The sequence below is a fragment of the Fukomys damarensis genome, unplaced genomic scaffold (genome assembly GCF_012274545.1).
Source record: "Fukomys damarensis isolate Sample0158 unplaced genomic scaffold, DMR_v1.0_HiC HiC_scaffold_12, whole genome shotgun sequence".
Lineage (NCBI taxonomy): Eukaryota > Metazoa > Chordata > Mammalia > Rodentia > Bathyergidae > Fukomys > Fukomys damarensis.
The window spans coordinates 19,154,789-19,174,338 of NW_022900924.1; the positions used below are offsets into that span (position 1 = coordinate 19,154,789).

A 19,550-nucleotide genomic window follows, 5' to 3' on the forward strand; every position below is an offset into this window, starting at 1 on the left:
GCCTCAGCCTCCTGAGTAGCTGGGACCACAGGCATGCATATGGTTCTTACCTGAGGGTTTTTTTTAAATCTATTTTTGGATTAGTGAGAGCTTAAAAAACAAAATCAAAAACAAGAAAACCGGGAGAATACAAACCCAACAGCGCCATACAGTTAGAACGCTGTAGCCTCACCCCCTTACGTACATTCCCTGAAAAGCTCCATAAAAGCCGAGTTTACTAAAGCAGCAAGCCCTATCCCCATTTTTAGGACGCCAGCATCTGCAGGCTCCCTCTAGCAGCCTGTTCCAGGGCGGTCAGAAGCTCCACTTTTGGAGTGGCACAGCGCCTCCCACTTTTTCAGCATCCTTTAAAGACTTCAGCAGCAGAAAACCGGCCGGGACTGGTGGGCGGGGCCGGGGTGCTCCGGCCTGGGCTTGGGGCGGAGTCTCTTGCTATGGACCAATTACAGCGCCTCTCTCGCCTGACTGGCGGCCGATTGGTAGTTACCATAGTTGCGGGAGTTTGCTTGCCAAGATGGCTGCCGCAGGGCGGTGACGCCCGGGTTCTCCCTGCTAGGCCCTTTGCTACTTCAAGGGCTCGCGCGGTTGGTGGCATGGGATTTCTGCCGCCGATTCTTCTCTTGCTGGGGCTCCTTCTACTGAGCTTTACGGGGCCGCTGCGGGGGGACCTGGGTGTGTACTGCAGGAGCTGCGGGGGCCGAGGTTGAGGGGACCCGGAAACCGCGAAAGCTGAAGAGGCTGCCGCACAGACTTCGGGCTAACCCCTCCTCGCCTCTCCCTTTTCTCCTAGTTTTCATCCCTCCCTTTATCCGAATGTCCGGGCCTGAAGTCAGTGCATTCCTGGTCGGAGACACAGAGAATGTGACCGTGTCCCTGGCCCCGCTGCAGATCGAGGCAGGTAAGAGCCGCCCTTCCAGTAGGGAATATCCTGGGACCCTTCTAGTCTTCAGCAAAGTAGCGATGGGGTGGAGGTTGTGTGTGTGTGTGTGTAAACCAAAGAGCTTGAACTAACAATGGCTACTGTTCATTGAGCTATCCCACGTGCTTCTCGAACTCTCAGTGATCGTCCTGCCTCAGCTTCCCCATTACTGGGATTACAGAGTGTGCCACCAGGCCTGGCTGGACAGTGCTATCTCGCATCTCATCTTCTCTCCCTTAGGCATACTTCCGGTTCCCACTTGTGGACTGCTGAGCAATGAGACAGGAGCTTGGAGTGTGACTTTGACCCCCAGTGTGGTAAGTACAGAAGCAAACCTGGTGTCACTCCAGATCTCTGCATCAGGTCTCCGACGCACACTTTTGATTTGATCCCTGGTAGCTTTCTCTGTGTTTAAAACTGCCCTGAAAGAAAAAACAAAACAAAACAAAAAAAACTGCCCTAAAATTGGGTGTCACTGTAGACATATCCAGCCCAGGAGTCTGAACCAAGGATCAGTGGTCTCTGGACACATCTCAAGGAGTCTGTGAACCATATGAGATTGTGCATGAGATTCTCTCTCCCTCTTCCCTCTCCCTTTCCCTCTCTCTCCTGGATATCAATTCCAGGACTTCACACATGGCTATGCAATTGCTCTACTAGTGAGCTACATCCCCAACCCTTTTTTAAAATTTTAGTTTTGAGTCTGGGTCTTGCTAAGATCCTAAGTTGCCCAGGCTGGGCTTGAACTTGTGATTTTCCTGCTTCAGTCTCCCAGAGTTGGGGGGGGTGACAGGTGTGATCCATCATGCTCTGCTATGTGTGCTTTTTGATCTGGAACTCCCTATGTAGCCCAGGCTGGTCTCGAACTCACAGCGATCCTCCTGCCTCAGCCTCCCAAGTGCTGGGATTACAGGCGTGCGCCACCATGTCCGGCTATGTGTGCTTTTCTGATGAGAGGGCTTCCAGCTTCTGTCAAATTGTCAAATGGGTCTGGGTCCAAAAAAGCTTCATAGCCACTGATCTAGCCCCACTCCAAGTTTCTGTGTCAGGATGTGTAACCCTGGAGAGAGTAAATGTTTTCTACTAAACGAGGGCTCATTTAGTACCTAGATTGTGCCCAGCATCGACTCTGGAGATAAGCCGCTGGAGAAGACAGCTGCAACCAGGACATCTAGATGTCAAAGCCTGCGGCGGCGGGGGTGGGATGGTGGTGGTGGTGGTGGTGGTGGTGGTGGTGTACCAGGGATTGAACTCAGGACCTTGCACTTGCCAGACAGGTGCATCATCACTGAGCTCCATCCCTGGCCTCTGGGATTGTTTTTGACTTTTTAGTGTATTTAAACTTTGGCTAGGGGCTGGGCATGGTGGTGCACACCTGTAATCCCAGCACTTGGGAGGCAGAGGCAGGAGGATCACTGTGAGTTCAAGGCCAGCCTGGGCTTTTAAGACCTTGTCTCAAAAACAAAAACAAAAACTTCTGCTAGTGGGAGGATAAAGACACTTTAAAAGATTCCAGACAGGGGCTGGGGATTTAGCTCAGAGGTGCTGCTGCCACCTGCCTCAAAAGCAAGTGTTCCCAAATTCTATCTCTGGTACAAAAAAAAAAAAAAAAAAAGTTCCAGACTGACAGCTGGGCTGTAGCTCAGTGACCGTGTGCTCACCTAGCATGTGGGAGACCCTGGGTTTGATCCCTAGCACCACTGAATAAATACAACTAAAATGTCGTGAGCCGGTGACGCAGAGCACTGTCTTAGGTGCTCAAACCTGAAAGAGCATCGGGTGGAGATGGAGCACGGAGAGAAAGAAGGAAACCAAGACAGGAGTCTGATCAAGGCGACGTTTATTGCAGGCAAGCATCAGACTTTTAAAGCAAAAACCCACAAACCTAAGAGGAGGGGACATGATAATACCATGACAGCCTTATCTGACCTAAAACAAGCATTAGGAAGCTTCTACAGAGTCGGGACGTCATAAAACACCAGATGACTCAAAAAACTCGAAGGTTGTTAAGTTTGAGAAACTTCAGAGCAGCACAAAATGTCTTAGCATAAGATAAGATGAAATAGGCGTAACCATAAACTATCATGGGTAATAGTAACCTTGGCAATTATAACGGCTCAGTAACAAAGATAAGGAACTACAGTCTTAGGAAACAGAAACTTAACTCTAAAATGGTTCCACTTAGTTTAGGATGGCCGCACTCCTGCCAGCTCACAGGGCAGCGCCCAACACTAAAATAAGTAAAAAATTAATATTTTCCAAAAAAATTAAGTTAATTTATTAGATCTTTTTTTTTCTCTATGTATCCAGCATTTTTTTGCTTTAGGGACTAGAGCTGGCTATTAGCCTAGTTTAGGGGTGGGATATTGAAGAGAATCTGTTATCGTTGTATACAGTTCTCCTTTATAGAATAAACCAAGGACAATATGTGCATTCCTTTTGTTTTCCTTTATGTGTAATGGTAATTGTAGGCTCTCTTGAGGTACAGTGGACCCTTGAGTTAAGAAGTCAACTCGTTGCCGGGGGCTGGTTGTAAGTCAAGTCGGTCATTGAAGGCTCAGCCTTCACTCCTGTCCACAGGCAGATCTCGGGGCTCTTAGAGACACTCGCCCAGGATTTCTCAGTCAGCCCCGCACAGGAGAGGAAGCTGCCTTGCTCCTTCCAGAGCTCTTTAAGGGGTACAGCTGTTTTTTTTTTTTTTTTTTTTTAAATCAAACTGAGGACCTTGTGCTTATGAGGCAGAGGCGGGTGGTAAAACCACTGAGCTAAATCCCCAGCCCATTAAGGTTATATCTGTATCTGAGACTCTGGAAGCATAAGCAGCTGGCATTCAGGTCACAACTCAGGACTTTGCTCATCAGTTAAAACTAAATTCTAGTCGTAACTCAAGTTGTTCGTAGGGCAGGCTGATTGTAACTCGAGGGTCCACAAACTCTGAAAGTTCAGCAGCATTTTCCTCTCAGGACGCTTTGGAGGTGATGGTGCGGCTGAACAGGTATCCCAGGCGGTGTGTCCCTAACACGACAGAGCCCTTCGCCGACACCCCGTGTCTCGTCCAAACTCTGCTGGTTTCAGCCTCTCACAGCCTGGCCTGCTTGGCGCACCTCCTCATTCAGGTGGAAATTTACGCCAGCTCTTCTGTGGCCCAGGAGGCGTCAGGCAAGTCAAGTCCTTGTCCAAACATTTGCTCTATTGATCTTACATGTGAGTCCGCCTTGCCTTCCTAAACTTATGTTTAGTCTTATTTTAAGAGTTTTTGTTTTGTACTGTTGTATTTAATTAAGATTTATCTTGCTCTATTGTTTGTAACTTTTGTAAACTACTTTCAATCATTTTTGGGAAAAGGAAAAAATTGGTATCCTCTATGGATACCTGTGGTTTCTTTCTCTCTTTCCTGTTTTTTTTTTTTTTTTTTTTTTTTTGTGGTATGAGCAATTGAACCCAGGGCCTTCACACTGAGCCACATCCCTATCCCTTTTATTTTTTTTATTTTGAGACAGTGTCTCACTAAGTCACTAAGTTGCCCAGGCTGGGCTCAAACTTGCAACCCTCCTGCCTCAGCCTCCAGGAGTGCTGGGATTACAGATGTGCACCACCATGCCTGGCTTCTGTGGCTCCATTTTAAGGAAAGGAAGGCCTATGAGTGAGGCTTTCAAAAACCATCAGACTTTGGAGAAGGCTCACAGAAACATGTGCTCCTTTCTTTTAAAAATATACACAATAATAACCCATGATTCACTGTTTTACATCTTTCTAAAAATAATATAATTTAGAAATTATTCTGTAAGTTCACCTCATTTTTTTCTTTTCTGGTTCTGGGGCCAAATTCAGGGCCTCATGCGCTCTACCCTTTATAAAATAATGAATAAAATAAAATAAAACAATGAACTATCTAAAAAATATTTTTCAGAAGAAGGAATTCTTTAATGCTTAAAATTAAAAACAGAAATATGGGGTGAAGGGAGGGCAAGGGAATAGGGAAAAAATAGGAACCAAGATACATCATGTACGGTACAAGATCCAAATGAAAAATGTAACTGTACTGTGTACCTAAAAGTACCAGTAAACTTAATGAAAAAAATATGATTAAGAGATGCTTAGAAAATGACAGGAGGGATTAATGGCAGCTGTAGAATTCAGAACTTTCCTTCGTCCCTGCTTTTTTTTTTTTTTTTTTTTTTTTTTTTTTTTTTTTTTTTTTTTTTTTTTTTTTGTGAGACAGGGTCTTGCCTTGTATCCCAGGCTGTCCTTGAACTCATGGTGATCCTCTTGCCTCAGCCTCCCCAGTGCTGGGATGACAGGTGTGCACCATATCCAACCCTAACTTGTAATTTTCAACCAGCTAATTATCTTTTTTTGTTTTTGTTTTTTATTGTTGTTGTTTTGAGACAGGGTCTCACTGTGTAGTTGACACTGACCTGGAACTCACTGTGTAGCCCAGGCTGGTCTCGAACTCTCAGCCTCCTGTCTCAGCCTCCTGAGTGCTGGGATTACAGGCGTGCGCCACCACGCCATGCAGCTGATTATCTTAAAGATCAACTCTGACCCTTGTGTCTTGGCCTTTGGCAATAGTATCTAGATCTGTCTCTGTTGTCAGAGTAGTAGGCGCACAGTTTACATAGTTTCACGCTGCTCATTTCATGGTGCCTTCGGGGAGCACTGGTAGTGGCGGTCGGTCTGCTTTCAGGCTGTCAACAACATGCAGGGCTGTGTTGCTCGTTCTGTAGCTGGGTTTCCTCTCGTGTACTTTTCAGAGAATGCGACAGTCATCCCTAACCAGGTGTATCAGCCCCTCGGGCCTTGTCCTTGCAACCTGACAGCCAGGGCCTGCGATGTCCGCTGCTGCTGTGACCAGGTTGGTCCTTTGTGATTACTGGGCGTGGTGGACCCGAGGTGGGATGACGGCTGCGGTTGAGGCCGGGCTGGGCTGGCAGTGACGAGCCCCTGTCGCCGTCTCTCTCCCCTGCTCTGCAGGACTGCTCCAGAGGTGCCAGGCAGCTGTTCGGAGGCGCCTGTCTCCCGGGTGTGTTCGGGGGTGAGGTCAGCCCTCCCTTTGACCAGCTGTGCGCGGCGGGGACAGCGGGCCCGGTCCCCGAGTGGTCCCCGCTCCTGTGTGTGCAGTCCTCGCCTGTCAACTCGCCCTTCCTCGGTCACTTCTATCACGGCGCTGTGTGAGTGTCGGAGCTGCCGCCTGGGAGGGCTCGGTCCCCGGGCCCTCAGCTGGGCTGTGTGTGTCCTGGGCCCCCACATAAGTGGATTCTGGATTTCAGTGAGCAAGTGCAGAGTGGGGCGGTCAACCAACCTGCAGAGTGGTCCTAATGCTTTTCTCAGGTGGGCAAGGTGTGGTGGGCCTGCGAAGGACCTCAACTTTCTGTATTTTTCAGTACTATTTTGTTGAAAATTAACAACCATTGGGCCGGGGATTTAGCTCAGCGGTTCGCTGGCCCGCCTTGCAAGCGCAAGGACCCGAGTTCAATCCCCGATACCAAAAACAAACAAACAAAAAAAATTAACAACCATGTACTTTTTTTTATATAATTAAAGCCGTGGGTCGTGGCAGATACCTATAATCCTAGCACTCAGGAGGCCGAGACAGGAAGATCATTGTGATTTTGAGGTCAGCCTGGACTATGTAGTGAGACTTTGTCCCAATGAAATAAAACAAAAATAAAGAAAAATGTAAAGCAACAGCGGTGCTTTAGCACTGGTAGCGGTAGTGATGGTCTTTTCTGCGGATTGCAGTTCCCCGAGACACCAGCCTGGCTTTGAAGTCTTTCTGCACGCTGTCCCCAAACTCTCTGCAGACTCTGGTTACAAACAGGGAGACCCGATCAGGACCACGGAGAGGGAGGGGTATTTCACTGTGCCGCAGGTAAGGACTTGAATTCGAATGTGCCAGACACTGCTGTTATCCCCCTCCCCTGTTGGTAACGTAACTCATCTTTCTCTGGAAGATTTCTGTCCAAATGACTTGTGGATTTTCCAGGGATTTAACTGCTCATGGTTTTTGGATTAAAAAAAAAAGTCACTTTAAACTTAATCACTGTCTTTGCTAAATCTCAACATAAACCTGAAATATAAAGACCAAATGATTGTCTTAAAGTTTCACGGAAATTATGATTATTCTTTACTTCTGTTGGTTTAATTGCCAGTTTCTTTTCTTTTTTAAGTTTTTTTTTTTTTTTAACCAAGTCTCACTGCATAGTCCAGGTTGGACTTGAATTCCCTCTAATTCCTCCTGCCTCAGCCTCCTGAGTGCTGGGATTATAGGTGTGGCTGAGGCAGGAGGATCACCATGTCCAGGACAGCCTGGACTACAGAATGAGACCCTGTCTCAAAAAAAAAAAAAAGAAAAAAAGAAAAAGACATCTGGGGTTTGGAATAGAACCCATGCCTGGCATGTGTAGGGCTCTGGGTTTGAGTCCCAGGACCTGGAAAAAAGTGAATTATGATGAAGAAGAGAAAATGCAATCGAATGTAAGTAAGTGTTTGGAAAGCAAAGCCTGAGCAGTGAGGGAGGGGTGCCCTTGTTTCCTGGAAATACCTGTGACCTCCGGGCTTCCTCCTGGTGGGTGTTGAGCCTGCCTCCCTGCAGCCCGGCAGCTGGGCCGGAGCCTGTGACAGGGCGGAGCGGAAAGAGGGTTTTCGGAGACGCCGACCTGTTTGTTGCTATGAGAAGCTGTGTCCCAAACCCTAGGTGTCGCTAGCCGGGCAGTGTCTGCACGACGCCCCCGTGGCCTTCCTGCGGGACTTTGACTCGGAGTGTGCCACCAACCTGCAGGCGCACCGAGAGCGGGGCAAGGGCATCGCGGAGGTGGAGGGTGGCACTGCAGGAGGTACCGTGTGTGAGGGGTGCCGTGAGTGAGGGGTGCTGTGGGTCAGGGGTGCCTGTGTCAGGGGTGGTGTGCGTCAGGAGTACTGTGTACTGTGTGTCAAGAGTGCTGTGTCAGGGGAGCTGTGTTTTGGGGTTGCTGTGTGTCAGGGGTGCCTGTGTCAGGGCTGTTGTTTGCCGTGTCTGTGGGTGGGGATAACAGGTGAGCTCATGAGAATCCAGATGCTTCTCCTGGATCATCTTAAAGCAGTGTGTCTGCACTGAACTCCATTCCAGTCCTCAAAATTTTGAAACCAGGTCTTGCTGAATTGCTGAGCTACTCAGGCTGAGTTCTAACTTGCATTCTCCTGCCTCATCCTCCCATAGGACCAGGATTACAAGCATCCACTGCTATGCCTGGCTATTTTTTTTTTTAAATCAAGATGTTCATATCCCAGAATTGATGTTTAAAAAAAATTTTGTGGGGGCACAAGGACTTAGCTCAGTGGTGCCGCCACCTGCCTTGCAAGCTCAAGGCCCTGAGTTTGATCTCCGGTAGCAAAAAAAGAAAAAATTTTTTCGAACTCAGGACTGTGCACTTACCAAGCAGGCGCTCCGCCACCGAGCTCAATCCCCAGCTCAAGAATTAAAGTTTATAACCTAGCGGCATCTAGTGCATTCGCAGCGCTGTGGTAACTTCCTCCTCTGTCTGCTTCCAAGGAGGCCTGTGCCGCGTCCACAGGGCGACTGCTCGCCGTTCACCTTGCCCCCGACCCCGCCAGCTCGCTCCATTTGTGTCCCTGTGCCGGGCGTTTCACGTGAACATGTCGTTCAGTTTGTGGCCCTTTGTGTCTGGTTTCTGTCACTCAGTGTTTGCTCTCCACAATGCAGCCTGGGCCACGGCAGCTTTCTCCTCACAGGTGAATAATGTTCCACTGCGTGGAGCAACTACATCCCGCCTGGCTGGCCGCTAGCCGGGGGGAGTTGGGCTCTGTCCATGTCTCGGTTTTGAGCGTGGCTGTTGCGAACACAGGTGTCTGTGTGAATGTGGGGGAGATGCCCTGGAAGTTTCCACTGACTTTGGAGATTCTCCTCCACCATTACCAATTAGTGCTAAGAGGAGAGGGACCTTGGGCTGCGGTGGAGCTCAGTGGCAGAGCCCTCGCCTCTCGTGTGCGAGATCCTGAGTCCGACCCCCAGTACTGCAAAAAACCCAAACCAAACCCCCAAAACCCTAGGATTTTTATGGTGCCACAGGCTTGTAATCCCAGCACTTGGGAGGCTGAGCCAGGAGGATCTTGAGTTTGAGGCCGGCCTGGGCTACATAGTGAGTCCTTGTCTCAAAAAACAAAACAACAAAAACAAGCGGAGGCCTGGTGTCTGAGGGTGCTTGGAGGGGGTGACTGCAGCTGGCGCAGGGTGGGTGTGGTCACCTGTGTAGGGGAGCAGTGTCCCTTTGAGTGGGTAAAGAGCTCGCGCAGACCGCGTGGCCCTGCGGTGTTGATCTGTGTGTCTCTTTAGCCACAGTTTTGCCCACGGTGACCTACGAGGAAGCAGCTGACCCGGACAGGTTCCTCAGTGCCACAGGTATTAATGTCACTCTTCGATGGCCTCGCTCCGAAGACCTGGGTCATTTCCCTCGCATCATCAGCCTCACAGCAGCCCACACTTTCCCTGAGGCCCCCGGAGGTCTCCAGGGCTCCCGATCTCCGTGCTGTGTCCTTGTTCCTCGTCCCTCCCTGCCTGCTGTGTGAACCCCTGGAGGCCTGGGCGGACCAGGATGAGACGCAGTCTTCGATGTCACAATCTTGCCACCCTTTTCCAAGGGTCTCCAGGAGCTGGGTGCTGTGGGTGTGGGAGGAACAGCAGAGCGACAGATGTGTGCTGTCACGGGACAGGGGACATAGCGAGTGCTGACTCGGGACGAGGGAACCAGGGGTGGGACAGAAGAGGGACAAGGGGACCTTGCAGGCTGGGAGAGCCACCCACGGATGGGCCTGTGAGTGACGAGAGTTTTCTTTTCCTTTTTGTTTTTGCGGCAAGGTCTTGCTATGTAGTTCAGGCCGACCTCAAACTCATAGCAGTCCTCCTGCCTCAGCCCCCTGAGCCACCACACCCTGCTGATGACAGTTTCCTTGTATTTGCAGAAACACTGCCAAGCAGCCCCTCGGTGCCCAGAAACATGACCGTGACCGTGGAAGAACATTATGTTTTCAGGTGGGACAACAACACGGTCACTGAAATCAGCGTCAGAATCGTGAGGGCGGAAATCAGTGCCCACCAGACAGGTAGCGGTGAGAGGGCGATGAGGGGCTCCGCCGGAGCGAGCGTTCCTGTGCCTCAATCATAACAAACACGTGCAGTGAAGTCAGCTTTGTTTCTTGTGTGTGTTTCTGATTCCATCTTCGCTTTGGCTTATTTCTAGGAACACTCACACAGAGATTCACAGTGAAGTTCCTAAACCGTAACAGTGGTGACGAGCAGCAGTTGTCCGGAAACCCAGGTAGACGACTCTGTGTGTCGCGCGTCCTGCAGACCTGCTAGTGTGGCACTCCAGCAGTGCCACGCCTGTAAGAAACTCTCCCCAGCTTAGTTTGTTCTGCTGACTGGTTTCTTTTTCTTTTTATGTTTTTCCTCTTTGAGATGCTGGGGAGTGAACCCAGACCCTTTCACCGAGCTTCATCCCCAGGCCTTTTTCACACTCCATCTTAGCCAAAAGGCCGAGAAGTGATTCACCAGTTCTTTTTTAATGTTTTCTTTTGAGATAAAGTCTTGCTAAGTCACTAAGGTGCCCAGGCTGTCTTTTTTTTTTTTTTTTTTCCTGGTACTAGGGATTGAACTCGGGTCCTTGAGCTTGTGAGGCAGGTGGCGGCACCACTGAACCAAATCCCTTGGCCCTACCCAGGCTGATCTTGAACTTTCCATTTTCCTGCCTCAGCCTCCTAGGGTACAGGGATCACAGGTGTGCGCCACCCTGGGCCAGACCTGCTTCTTTATTCGTTTCTGATAGCAACTTAATTGCTTTACATAAATCATCATCTATAGTCACAGGCTGCTGGAAATGACAATTCTTCCTGTTTAGCTCTCAGTCTTTGGAAAGAGACCCTGCCTTTAGGATGTTGGTAGAATTAGCTTCTCAAGAGGAATAAGCTCTGATGGCAGAGACTCTCGCGGACTCCTGGCCTCTTGTGCTTTGGATCTTTGTGTGCAGACCTGTCTCACTCTGATGCATCCCATGTTGTTTGCTTCATGCCCTTTCACTGGCTCCTGGGTGCCTGTCACGGCGCAGGAACTACGCTGTCCAGTGTGGCCCCACGCCACGGATGGCTGTCACGCCCCCCAAAGGTGGCAGTTTGGAAACGATAAGGTTTCAGGTAGATTGTAAACCACATGTTAAATAAGACATAGTATCTAAATTTATTTCATTTATTTTCTTTTTTCAAAACATTTCTTTGAAATGTGAATCTTGCTATGATGTTCAGGCTGATCTCAAGAGATCCTCCTGCCTCAGCTTCCCAAGTAGCTGGGCCCCTGAAAATGTGTGCTGTCTCCCCAGCCCCCTGCCCCTGGGGACTGAGCCAAGGCTTTGTGCACGGCAGGCACAGGTGCTAGTGCTGCTGGCCCCCCAGCTGGAAAACTTTAGTTAGTAAAAAATTTCTAAAAGATTAAATATTTGAAAATCACATTTGTGGTTTGAAAGACAGTATTGCAGGTGTACTGTGGACCAAGGACCATGGATTCCCCTTCAGGGAATTAGCTGTCTTACCTGGCAGGTCAGCACCAGGTGATGGGAACTGATAGGAAACAAGCTGGGATCATTAATAAATGAGGGCTGGGGTCGTGGCCACGCGTCCTGAGAGCCTACATTGAGCCACACGGTCTGGCGCAAAGGAGCCACGCTGACCACTGGAGCTGGGCAGTGAGCGAGTTGGAGTGGCTGTCCTCCTGGAGGCGGCCCAAGGGCGGATGGAAGGAGCAGGCCGGGCTTCCCTCTTCCCCCTTTCAGTCCCTCCGTGCTGCAAGCTGATTGGTTGGTGCCGCCCCATCCACACCCAGAACTGGGCTCTCTTACTAAGTGGACATTGCAGTCAACCATCATGTGTGGCTAAGCAGGGGAACAGCCTTAATTGAGGAGCTGTAGGATGGAGATCTTAGATGAGATATTGTAAAGTCTGAAGCATAGTTCCAAAAGGTCCTGCAGAAACAATATATTAGCCGGGCATGGGGTTGCAGGCCTGTGATCCCAGCACTTGCGAGGCTGAGGTACGAGGATCACTGTATGAGGCCAAGCTTAGCTAGATATCAAGTTCAAGGCCAGCCTAAACCATATATATAGCGAGACCCTGTCTCAGCCCCTCTCCGAAGCCCAACCAAACAGAAAAACCATGTACCTTTTCATGCTTCTGATATATGTGACATCTTTATGGCTAAATACTGATGGTGTACTGGGAAGGCTGAGGCAGGAGGATTGCTGTGAGTTCAAGGCCATCTTGGGTAAATCAACCAAAGAATAAACACAAAATTTCTGTTAAAAAGAAAGCAAAAGCCAGGTGTTGTGGCACATTCCTGTAATTCCAGCACTCGGGAGGCTGAGGCAGGAGGATCGCTGTGAGTTCGAGACCAGCCTGGGCTACATAGTGAGTTCCAGATCAGTCTCAACTACATAGTGAGACCCTGTGTCAAAAAACCAAAACCAAAAAACAACAAAAACAAAAAACTAGAAAATAACGAAGGTGCTAACATTCTCTCTGGTGTTTCTTCTTTTTCTTTTTTTTAATTATGAATTTTTTGGGTACACGTTTGCGGTACAGGATTACATTTGGTGTAGTGAGTTGGTCCGAGTACATAGCTCGTCCCAGCTCTCTTTTCTCCTTCCCCTTGCCTCTAAGGGCATCTGGGAAGGCTTCCAGTGCCCTGCCTGTCGCTGCGCTGCCGTCTCCTGTGGGACTTGGCTGCTGCAGCCCTTGCGACCTGGAGTGGGTCAGGAAAGGCGCTGTGCGTGTTCCTTGTGTTTTCCAGGTTACCAGCTCCACAGGCTGGTCCGAGCCCTGAACACCGACGCTGCGAGCAACACCACGACTCTCCGTGTTTGGCAGTCAGGTAATCCGCGTTGGCCGTCAGGATTAGACTAGAGTTAGAAGCATATTCGTCAAGGAATCAGTTAAAGCCCCATTGGTTCATTCTTCTTCTTCTTTTTTTTTGGAGACAGAGCCCTGCTATGCAGTTCGGGGTGTAGCTCAGGCTGGCCTTGAACTTGTGGTGATCCTCCTGCCTCAGCCTCCTGAGTGTTGGCATCACAGGTGTGTGCCACTATGCCCGGCTTAGCTTGTTTTTGAGGGGCTGTTAACATTGCTTGCACCGCAGCGCTGGTTCTGTGTGAGCGACGAGTGGTCTGAGATGGGCACGGCCTGTGCTTCACCATGGTGCTGGCCGGACATGCGCTCCGCTCCCTGCAGCCGGGGTCTGAGCGCCATCTGCCCGGGCACCTGACTTCCTGTTCAGAGTGAGCCTGTGATGGGACCAGCGACTCTGACACACGCGGTGCTTGGGTTTGGCTTGAAAAGGATTTGAGTAACAATAATCTGAGTTTTTGAAAACTGCAAACTTTGTTGTTTTCTCCCTGTTCTTCATGAAAAATCTTGATGTACATTTTTATTTTATTTTAATCAATTCACTAATTTTTTTTTCTGATCCTGGGGATTGGACCCAGGTTCTGTGTACTAAGCTCCCCCCTCAGCCCCTGTTTTATTCTTTTATTTTGAGACAGGGTCTAACTGAGTGACTAAGTTGTCCAGGCTTGACTCTGTGATCTTCCTGCCTCAGCTTCCCATAGTGGCTAGGATTATAGGCCTGCACTGCCTTGTCCAGCCACATTTTTACTTCTGTTCAGCAGAAACATTGAGGAGGGCCATCTTTTTTTTTTCTAGCTGGAAGGAGTTTGTGCACCTCAGCAACTTTCAGACCTGTTTTATTTGGCGAGAACGTGCAGTCTGGGTGTCTTTTGGAAGTTGGGATCGGCGAAAACTGCACTCAGCTCAGGTGCGTGAGGAGCTGGCCTGCACCGTGCATGCTGGGCTTAACACCAAAGACAGCATGTATCTGTGGGGGCAGCAGATTGCAACTAGGACAGAAGTGATCAAGAACAATGAATGAGGGCCAGGGATTTAGCTCAGTGGTTCTGCTGCCTGCCTCGCAAGTGCAAGGACCCAAATTCGATCCCCAGTACCAAAAAACATGTCAGGGAAGACGGCACGATCTGGGGACCAAGTCCCTTCCAAACCTATTTAAGTGCAGCTCTGCTGCAGTTTGCCAGGCCATTGTGACCTTCTGTTCTGAGAACTATAAAAAAGTGCTGGGCATTGCGGTGCGTGCCTGTGGTCCTAGCACTCAGGAGGCTGAGGCAGGAGGATCACTTCAAATTCAAGCTCAGCCTGGGCTCCCATAGTGAGTTCAAGGCAAGCTTGAAGTGCATAGTAAAACCCTGTCTCAAGAAGCAAATGAACAAAAAACGTTCCAGTTCATTTAGGTAGCATTTGGAAAATATATTTACATATATGAATACACATTCTTTTTTCTTAATTGAGGTGAAATTAAAATAATTAGTCACTTTATTTTTTTTCAGTACTGGGGATCAAACTCAGGGCCTTGTGCTTGTGAGGCAGGCGCGGTGACAGTTAAGTTCCCAGCCTACTTAATTAGTCACTTTAAAGTGAGCAAGAACCGGGAGTGGTGGCGCACACCTGTAATCCTAGCACTCGGGAGGCTGAGGCAGGAGGATCACTGTGAGTTCAAGATCAGCCTCGGCTACAGCAGTTTAGTGCTATTTAGTACTTTTCATTATGTTGTATAATCACCACCTTTATCTAGTGCCAAACATTTCCATCACCAAGAGAGGGAAACCTATCCTGTTTAAATAGTTGCTCCCTTGTTTCCTCCTCCCCCCTGCCTTGGACGGCAGATTATTTGCTTTTCTGTTGTTTTATTCTTTGTTTGTTTGTTTGGTATTGGGGATCAAACTCAGGACAGTTTGAGCCACTGAGAACCAGCAGAACCACTGAGCTAAATCCCCAGCTCTCTGTTTTATTCTGTGGGAGGCAGGGTCTCATTATTTGAACTCACAGCGATCCTCCTGCCTCAGCCTCCTGAGTGTTGGGATGACAGATGCGCTTCCCCACACTGGGCATAGGTTAGCGGTATTCTAAGCCCAGCGTGAAGCAGGCTGCTGCTGCACGCCCTTCCCTAGCTTTCCAGGCGCAGCTCCGTGGGGAGGCCGGGCAGAAGCAGGGCTCCCAGCTGGGTTCAGTTCCAGTTTTGCTGGCACTGGGGCAGCAGGCAGGGATAAGGGGGTCCAGATGGACCTGCTGACTGGGCTGAGCTGTGCCCCATCGTCTTGCAGGGAGAGCGTGGCTGAAAAACTGGGTTCACTGATAGGAGCCACGCATGTCTCAGCGAGAGGCAACTCTGATCCCCGAGACCTGAGCGACGGCTGGCTGAAAGTCCTGCGTGAGTCGCGCTGCATCCATGGGGTGGCAGATCAGGGCTGTGACCGCAGTGGCCTGCGTTAGTGCCTGCTGCATGAGGCCCCTTTTCTTGCTGGCCTAACTGGACAACTGAGGTCACCTCTCCAGGCAGGAAGCCCTTTACGTCTTTCACCCATGCTCATGCTGTTATGTACTTATTTGTTCAAGGCATGGCTTAACTATATGGTCTGTGCCGGCCTGGAACTGGCTTTGCAGCCCCGGCTGGCCTCAAATATTGGATCTTCCTACCTCGTTCTCCCAGGTAGTGGTGTTACAGGTGTGCACTACCACATCTGCCCTCTTTGCTATTTTTTTCTTTTCTTTGAGACAGGGCCTCTCTATGTAGCCCAGACTAGCTTCAAACTCACCAAGATCCTCCTGCCTCAGTCTCCTAAGTGCTGGGAATACAGGAGTGCACCACCGTGTGTGTGTGTGTGTGTGTGTGTGTGTGTGTGTGTGTGTGTATAATTTTTTTGAGATAAGAGTCTTGTTTTGTTGTGCAGGCTGACCTTGCGCTCACTGTGTAGCCCATGCTAGCCTGGAACTCATGGCAACCCTTTTGCCTCAGCCTCACAAGTGTTGGGATTACAGGTGTGAGCCACCACATCCAGCCACTTTTTACAAGTTTAGAGAAGAAATACACAAAGAAGTCTAGGGAAGGATGTGATCAAAGCACCTGAGGATGGCACATGCCTGTAAACCCAGCACTCAGGAGGCTGAGACAGGAGGATTGCTTAGGGAGATACATAGTGAGTTCAAGGCCAGCATGAGCTACATAGTGAGACCCGATGTTAACAAAGCAAAACAAACAGAAACAAAATTTAAAAAGCACCTGAGAAGTAAGAAATGCAGGAGTTCGCAGAGAGCCCAGCTTCTTGGGTGACTGAAATCAGAGCAGTGGCACCACTTCTGTCGGGGAGAAGCTCTGCCAGGTCAAGCTGGACATGCAAGCCGGATCCTGGCAAAGAAGCGGAAGCCAAGTATCAGGGAGGGGCAGTCGGGTGTCCCAGGGACAGTGTCAGCCACAGTCTCCGGAGGCCCCCCTGGGGCCTGCCGCCCACTTCCCGTCACCGCTGATCTCCCCAGCTCCACTCTTCCAGATGGGCAGAAATGCATCCCTCACTCACTCCTGTTCTCTTGCATGTGCGCTGCTGCCATGGCAACACACTAGGAAACTGCTCTGTAAACTTTGTGCCAGTCCTTGTCTGTGTACACAGCGGTCGCATCCGTCTGGGGAGCAGGCGCACGTGTGACGCATTCCATTCTGTTTCCCCCGCTTCCCTTCCCTCCCGCTCCCCTCACCCACCTCCCAGTCCCCTCAGGAAGTTACTCTTCACCCTCCAAGAGCTCCTGTGCAGGGAGTTGTTTTCAGGGCCTTCTATCACTAGAACTGTGACTGCTGAAGTAACTCAGGACGCCTCTGCTAAAAGGCTGGCTGGATTTCAGTAGGCGGCTTGGAAATAGAACCCTGATTGATGGTTTTATTATGTGGTTCAGGACTTTGGAAATTTCAGCAACTGCTTTTCTGTATAAGGAAACATTTGCCTGTGCCTTGAGGACTTCGGAGTCTCACAGGCAGAGACATCTAGAGCCTCGTAGAGATGAGGGGCTCCCTGTGGGATTCCTGTCTATTACTTCCCCCTTGTGTGATACCATGACATTACAGGAAAACCGTTATTCTTTCAAAACTGTGTACCTGGACTTGGGGCTGATGGAGCAGACTTGTAATCCCAGCCCTGGGGAGGCTGAGGCAGGAGGATAGCTGCAAGTTTGAGGTCAGCCTGGGCTATGCAGTGAGTTAAGGGCCAGCCTGTACTATATAGTTTCAAAAACAAAACAGAACCCTAAGTGGTTAACTGTCCCACTAGGCGTAGCTGCCCCCAACAGCAGTGTGGACCCGACTGCCAGTGGCGCCCTTGGCGTCTGCCCGGCTGTTCCTTCCCAGCTGCACATCCGTATCCTCTTCGCGGACGCCGGCGCAGTGGAGGGCATCATGCAGCAGGAGATCCTTGGCGTGGAGACCAGGTGTGGCTGCGGGGGATCCATGCAGTGTGGAGGAGTCGGGACGTGAGGGTGCGAGGCTGGGCTCCCGTCTGTCAGCAGTGGTAATGCGTGGACTGTGTTTATCGGGACACCCGTCCCCCCAGGCACTTAGAGAGCTCTGTGTCGAGGCTCTGCCAGCTCCTGCAGTTGGCGCCCTGGCCAGAGGGCACACCGTGGGTATGGCTGCAGCAGTCCTGCTGGCCCATTCCTGCTCTGCCAGAGGCCTGGGCGGTCACTGTGTCTTCTGGGCTCCCACTGGTGACCACACCCTCATTTAGCAGGCCTCTGTGTGAAGTGACAGAGTCCCATTAAGCAGAGAGTGGAAAGGTTCCCCCACAGCTAGTTCCTGGGTCCTGGGTCCCATGGGGCCAGGAATATTTTTCCCCTTCATCTCTCAGCTTCTTTCCTTTGGGTTGGCTTCCTTCTCTGGGAACTCCTCCTCCAGAGATGGCAATGCCAATCCCATGGAAGAGAAAAGATCCAGGCAGAGTTTTATTGGTTCAGTTTGCTCCTGTTCGTACTCCTTTCTGAACCAATCACCACAGCTGGAGAGGTGGTCAGGTCTGACTGGCCCAGCGCAGGTGATTCAGGCTGGAACCTTCTGCTCCACTGAAGTGAGAGCTGGGAACAGTGGTTGGGGAAGTTGGGATCCAGGTCCCTAAAGAAAGGAGAAGGGAGCTCCTGTTCTGGGCATGGTGGCTCACACATGTAATCTCAGCATTTAGGAGGCTGAGGCAGAAGGATCGCCATGAGTTGGAGGTTAGCATGAGCTACATAGGAAGATCTTGTCTCAGAAATAACAGAGGAAAGAAAAAACACCAAACAAAAAAATCCCACCTCTATAAAATGAGATGGCTGGGAGCATTCATTGGATTCTTTCTCCTTGTGTCCGTATTTGAAGAGTTTTGCAATGTGGCTGTGCTCCGCTGTCTCCAGTAGGGGACGTCAGCGGTCCTCAGGGCTGGGGCGCTCTCCCCGACCCTAGGTTCTCTGCCGTGGACTGGCAGTACCAGTGCGGGCTGGCGTGCCAAGATACAAGTGACTTCTTCCTGCTCAGTGCCTCCGTCCGGTTTATCAAGATCCCTGCCCAGCTGCCCCGGGCCCTGACCAGGTAATGCAGTTGCTGATGTGGTAGGCACCGAGAAAACAGGCAGATGCAGACCCAGTCTCCTTCCACTGCGCTCCCTCTGTGGCTTTTACTCCTTATAGCTATTGTGAGCTGAGAAAATGTTTTGCAGATTCCAGATCAATTTCACAGAGTATGACTGCAACAGAAACGATGTGTGTTGGCCGCAACTTCTCTATCCATTGACCTGGTATTATCAAGGTTGGTAAAACCCAATTTCTTTCTTTCTCTTTTGAGACCAGGTTCTTGCTTTGTAGACCCTCGCAGGCTGTCCTGGGGATAGAACTTGGGACCTTGTGCTTTTGAGGCAGGGGGCGGCACCGCTGAGCTAAATCCCCAACTGTCCTCAAACTCTTGATGATCCTCCTGCCTCAGCCTCCTGAATGCTGGGATCACAGGCCTGTGCCACTGTGGTACGTTGACTTCTGCAATTAGGCTATGTCAGCTACATTTATTTTATTTCATTTCTTCTTTGTTTTTTTGAGACAGGGTTTTGCTGTGTAGTTCAGACTGGCCTGGAACTCTAGCACTCTTACTGCCTCAGATTCCCAAGTTCTGGGATTACAGGCGTGCACCACATTTTTCTAATAATTATTTTTAACAACTATTTTAGTGAGTATGTCTCAGAAAAAGATCCGAAGTTAAGAAATACTACTCAGCATTTATCATTGTTTTCAGGGGAACCTTATTCGCAGTGTGTGGCCAAGGGCCTGCTGATGGTCACCCTCCTCTCGCTGGCCGTGTTCCTGAGTAGCCCCTGGGCGCGTTTGTGCAGAGCCTGGCGTTGAGCTGCCTTCCCCCACTAAGCCTCTCCGAGACCTTCTGCTCCTGCTCCTGCTCCTGCTCCAGCGGTCTGTTGCCGGCCTGTGCACCTCTGTCATTCTTTAATAAATGAAATGCCTTATTTTTATAGGAAATTCTTGCCAGGCTTGTGTGCACTTCATTTATTCATATAACAATCCACATGTTTAAAGAGTGCCAAATGCACATTCTCATTGCGGCACAGCACTAGGATGCCTAGTTTAGGAGATCAGCTATGTAAATGCGGGTTAGAAATTTCAGCTGATCACAAAATCCCTGGCGTAGGGGCTTTGTTTACACCAGAGTCAGTTTCAAGTTTTACTTATTTGT

General features: G+C 50.0%; 1 protein-coding gene across 10 annotated transcripts; it reads left to right on the top strand.

Annotated features, from left to right (window-relative positions):
- Positions 1 to 479: 479 nt before the first annotated feature.
- Tctn2 (tectonic family member 2) lies at positions 480 to 19,336 on the top strand. Of its 10 annotated transcripts, none has more exons than XM_010604302.1 (18): positions 480 to 672; positions 791 to 898; positions 1,160 to 1,236; positions 3,883 to 4,078; positions 5,674 to 5,774; positions 5,894 to 6,090; positions 6,662 to 6,791; positions 7,617 to 7,755; positions 9,252 to 9,317; positions 9,878 to 10,024; positions 10,156 to 10,233; positions 12,750 to 12,830; positions 13,658 to 13,769; positions 15,127 to 15,233; positions 17,119 to 17,275; positions 18,195 to 18,404; positions 18,532 to 18,620; positions 19,098 to 19,336. In XM_010604302.1, the coding sequence occupies exons 1-18, from the start codon at positions 594 to 596 to the stop codon at positions 19,205 to 19,207; spliced, it is 2,184 nt and encodes a 727-aa protein (XP_010602604.1). In that variant the 5' UTR covers positions 480 to 593; the 3' UTR covers positions 19,208 to 19,336. The 10 variants fall into 10 exon arrangements, 8 of the variants coding, with proteins under 8 accessions (XP_010602604.1, XP_010602606.1, XP_010602605.1 ...); XM_010604304.1 differs by having other exon boundaries at positions 18,279 to 18,404; XM_010604303.1 differs by having other exon boundaries at positions 9,878 to 10,018.
- The last annotated feature ends 214 nt before the right edge of the window (positions 19,337 to 19,550 follow it).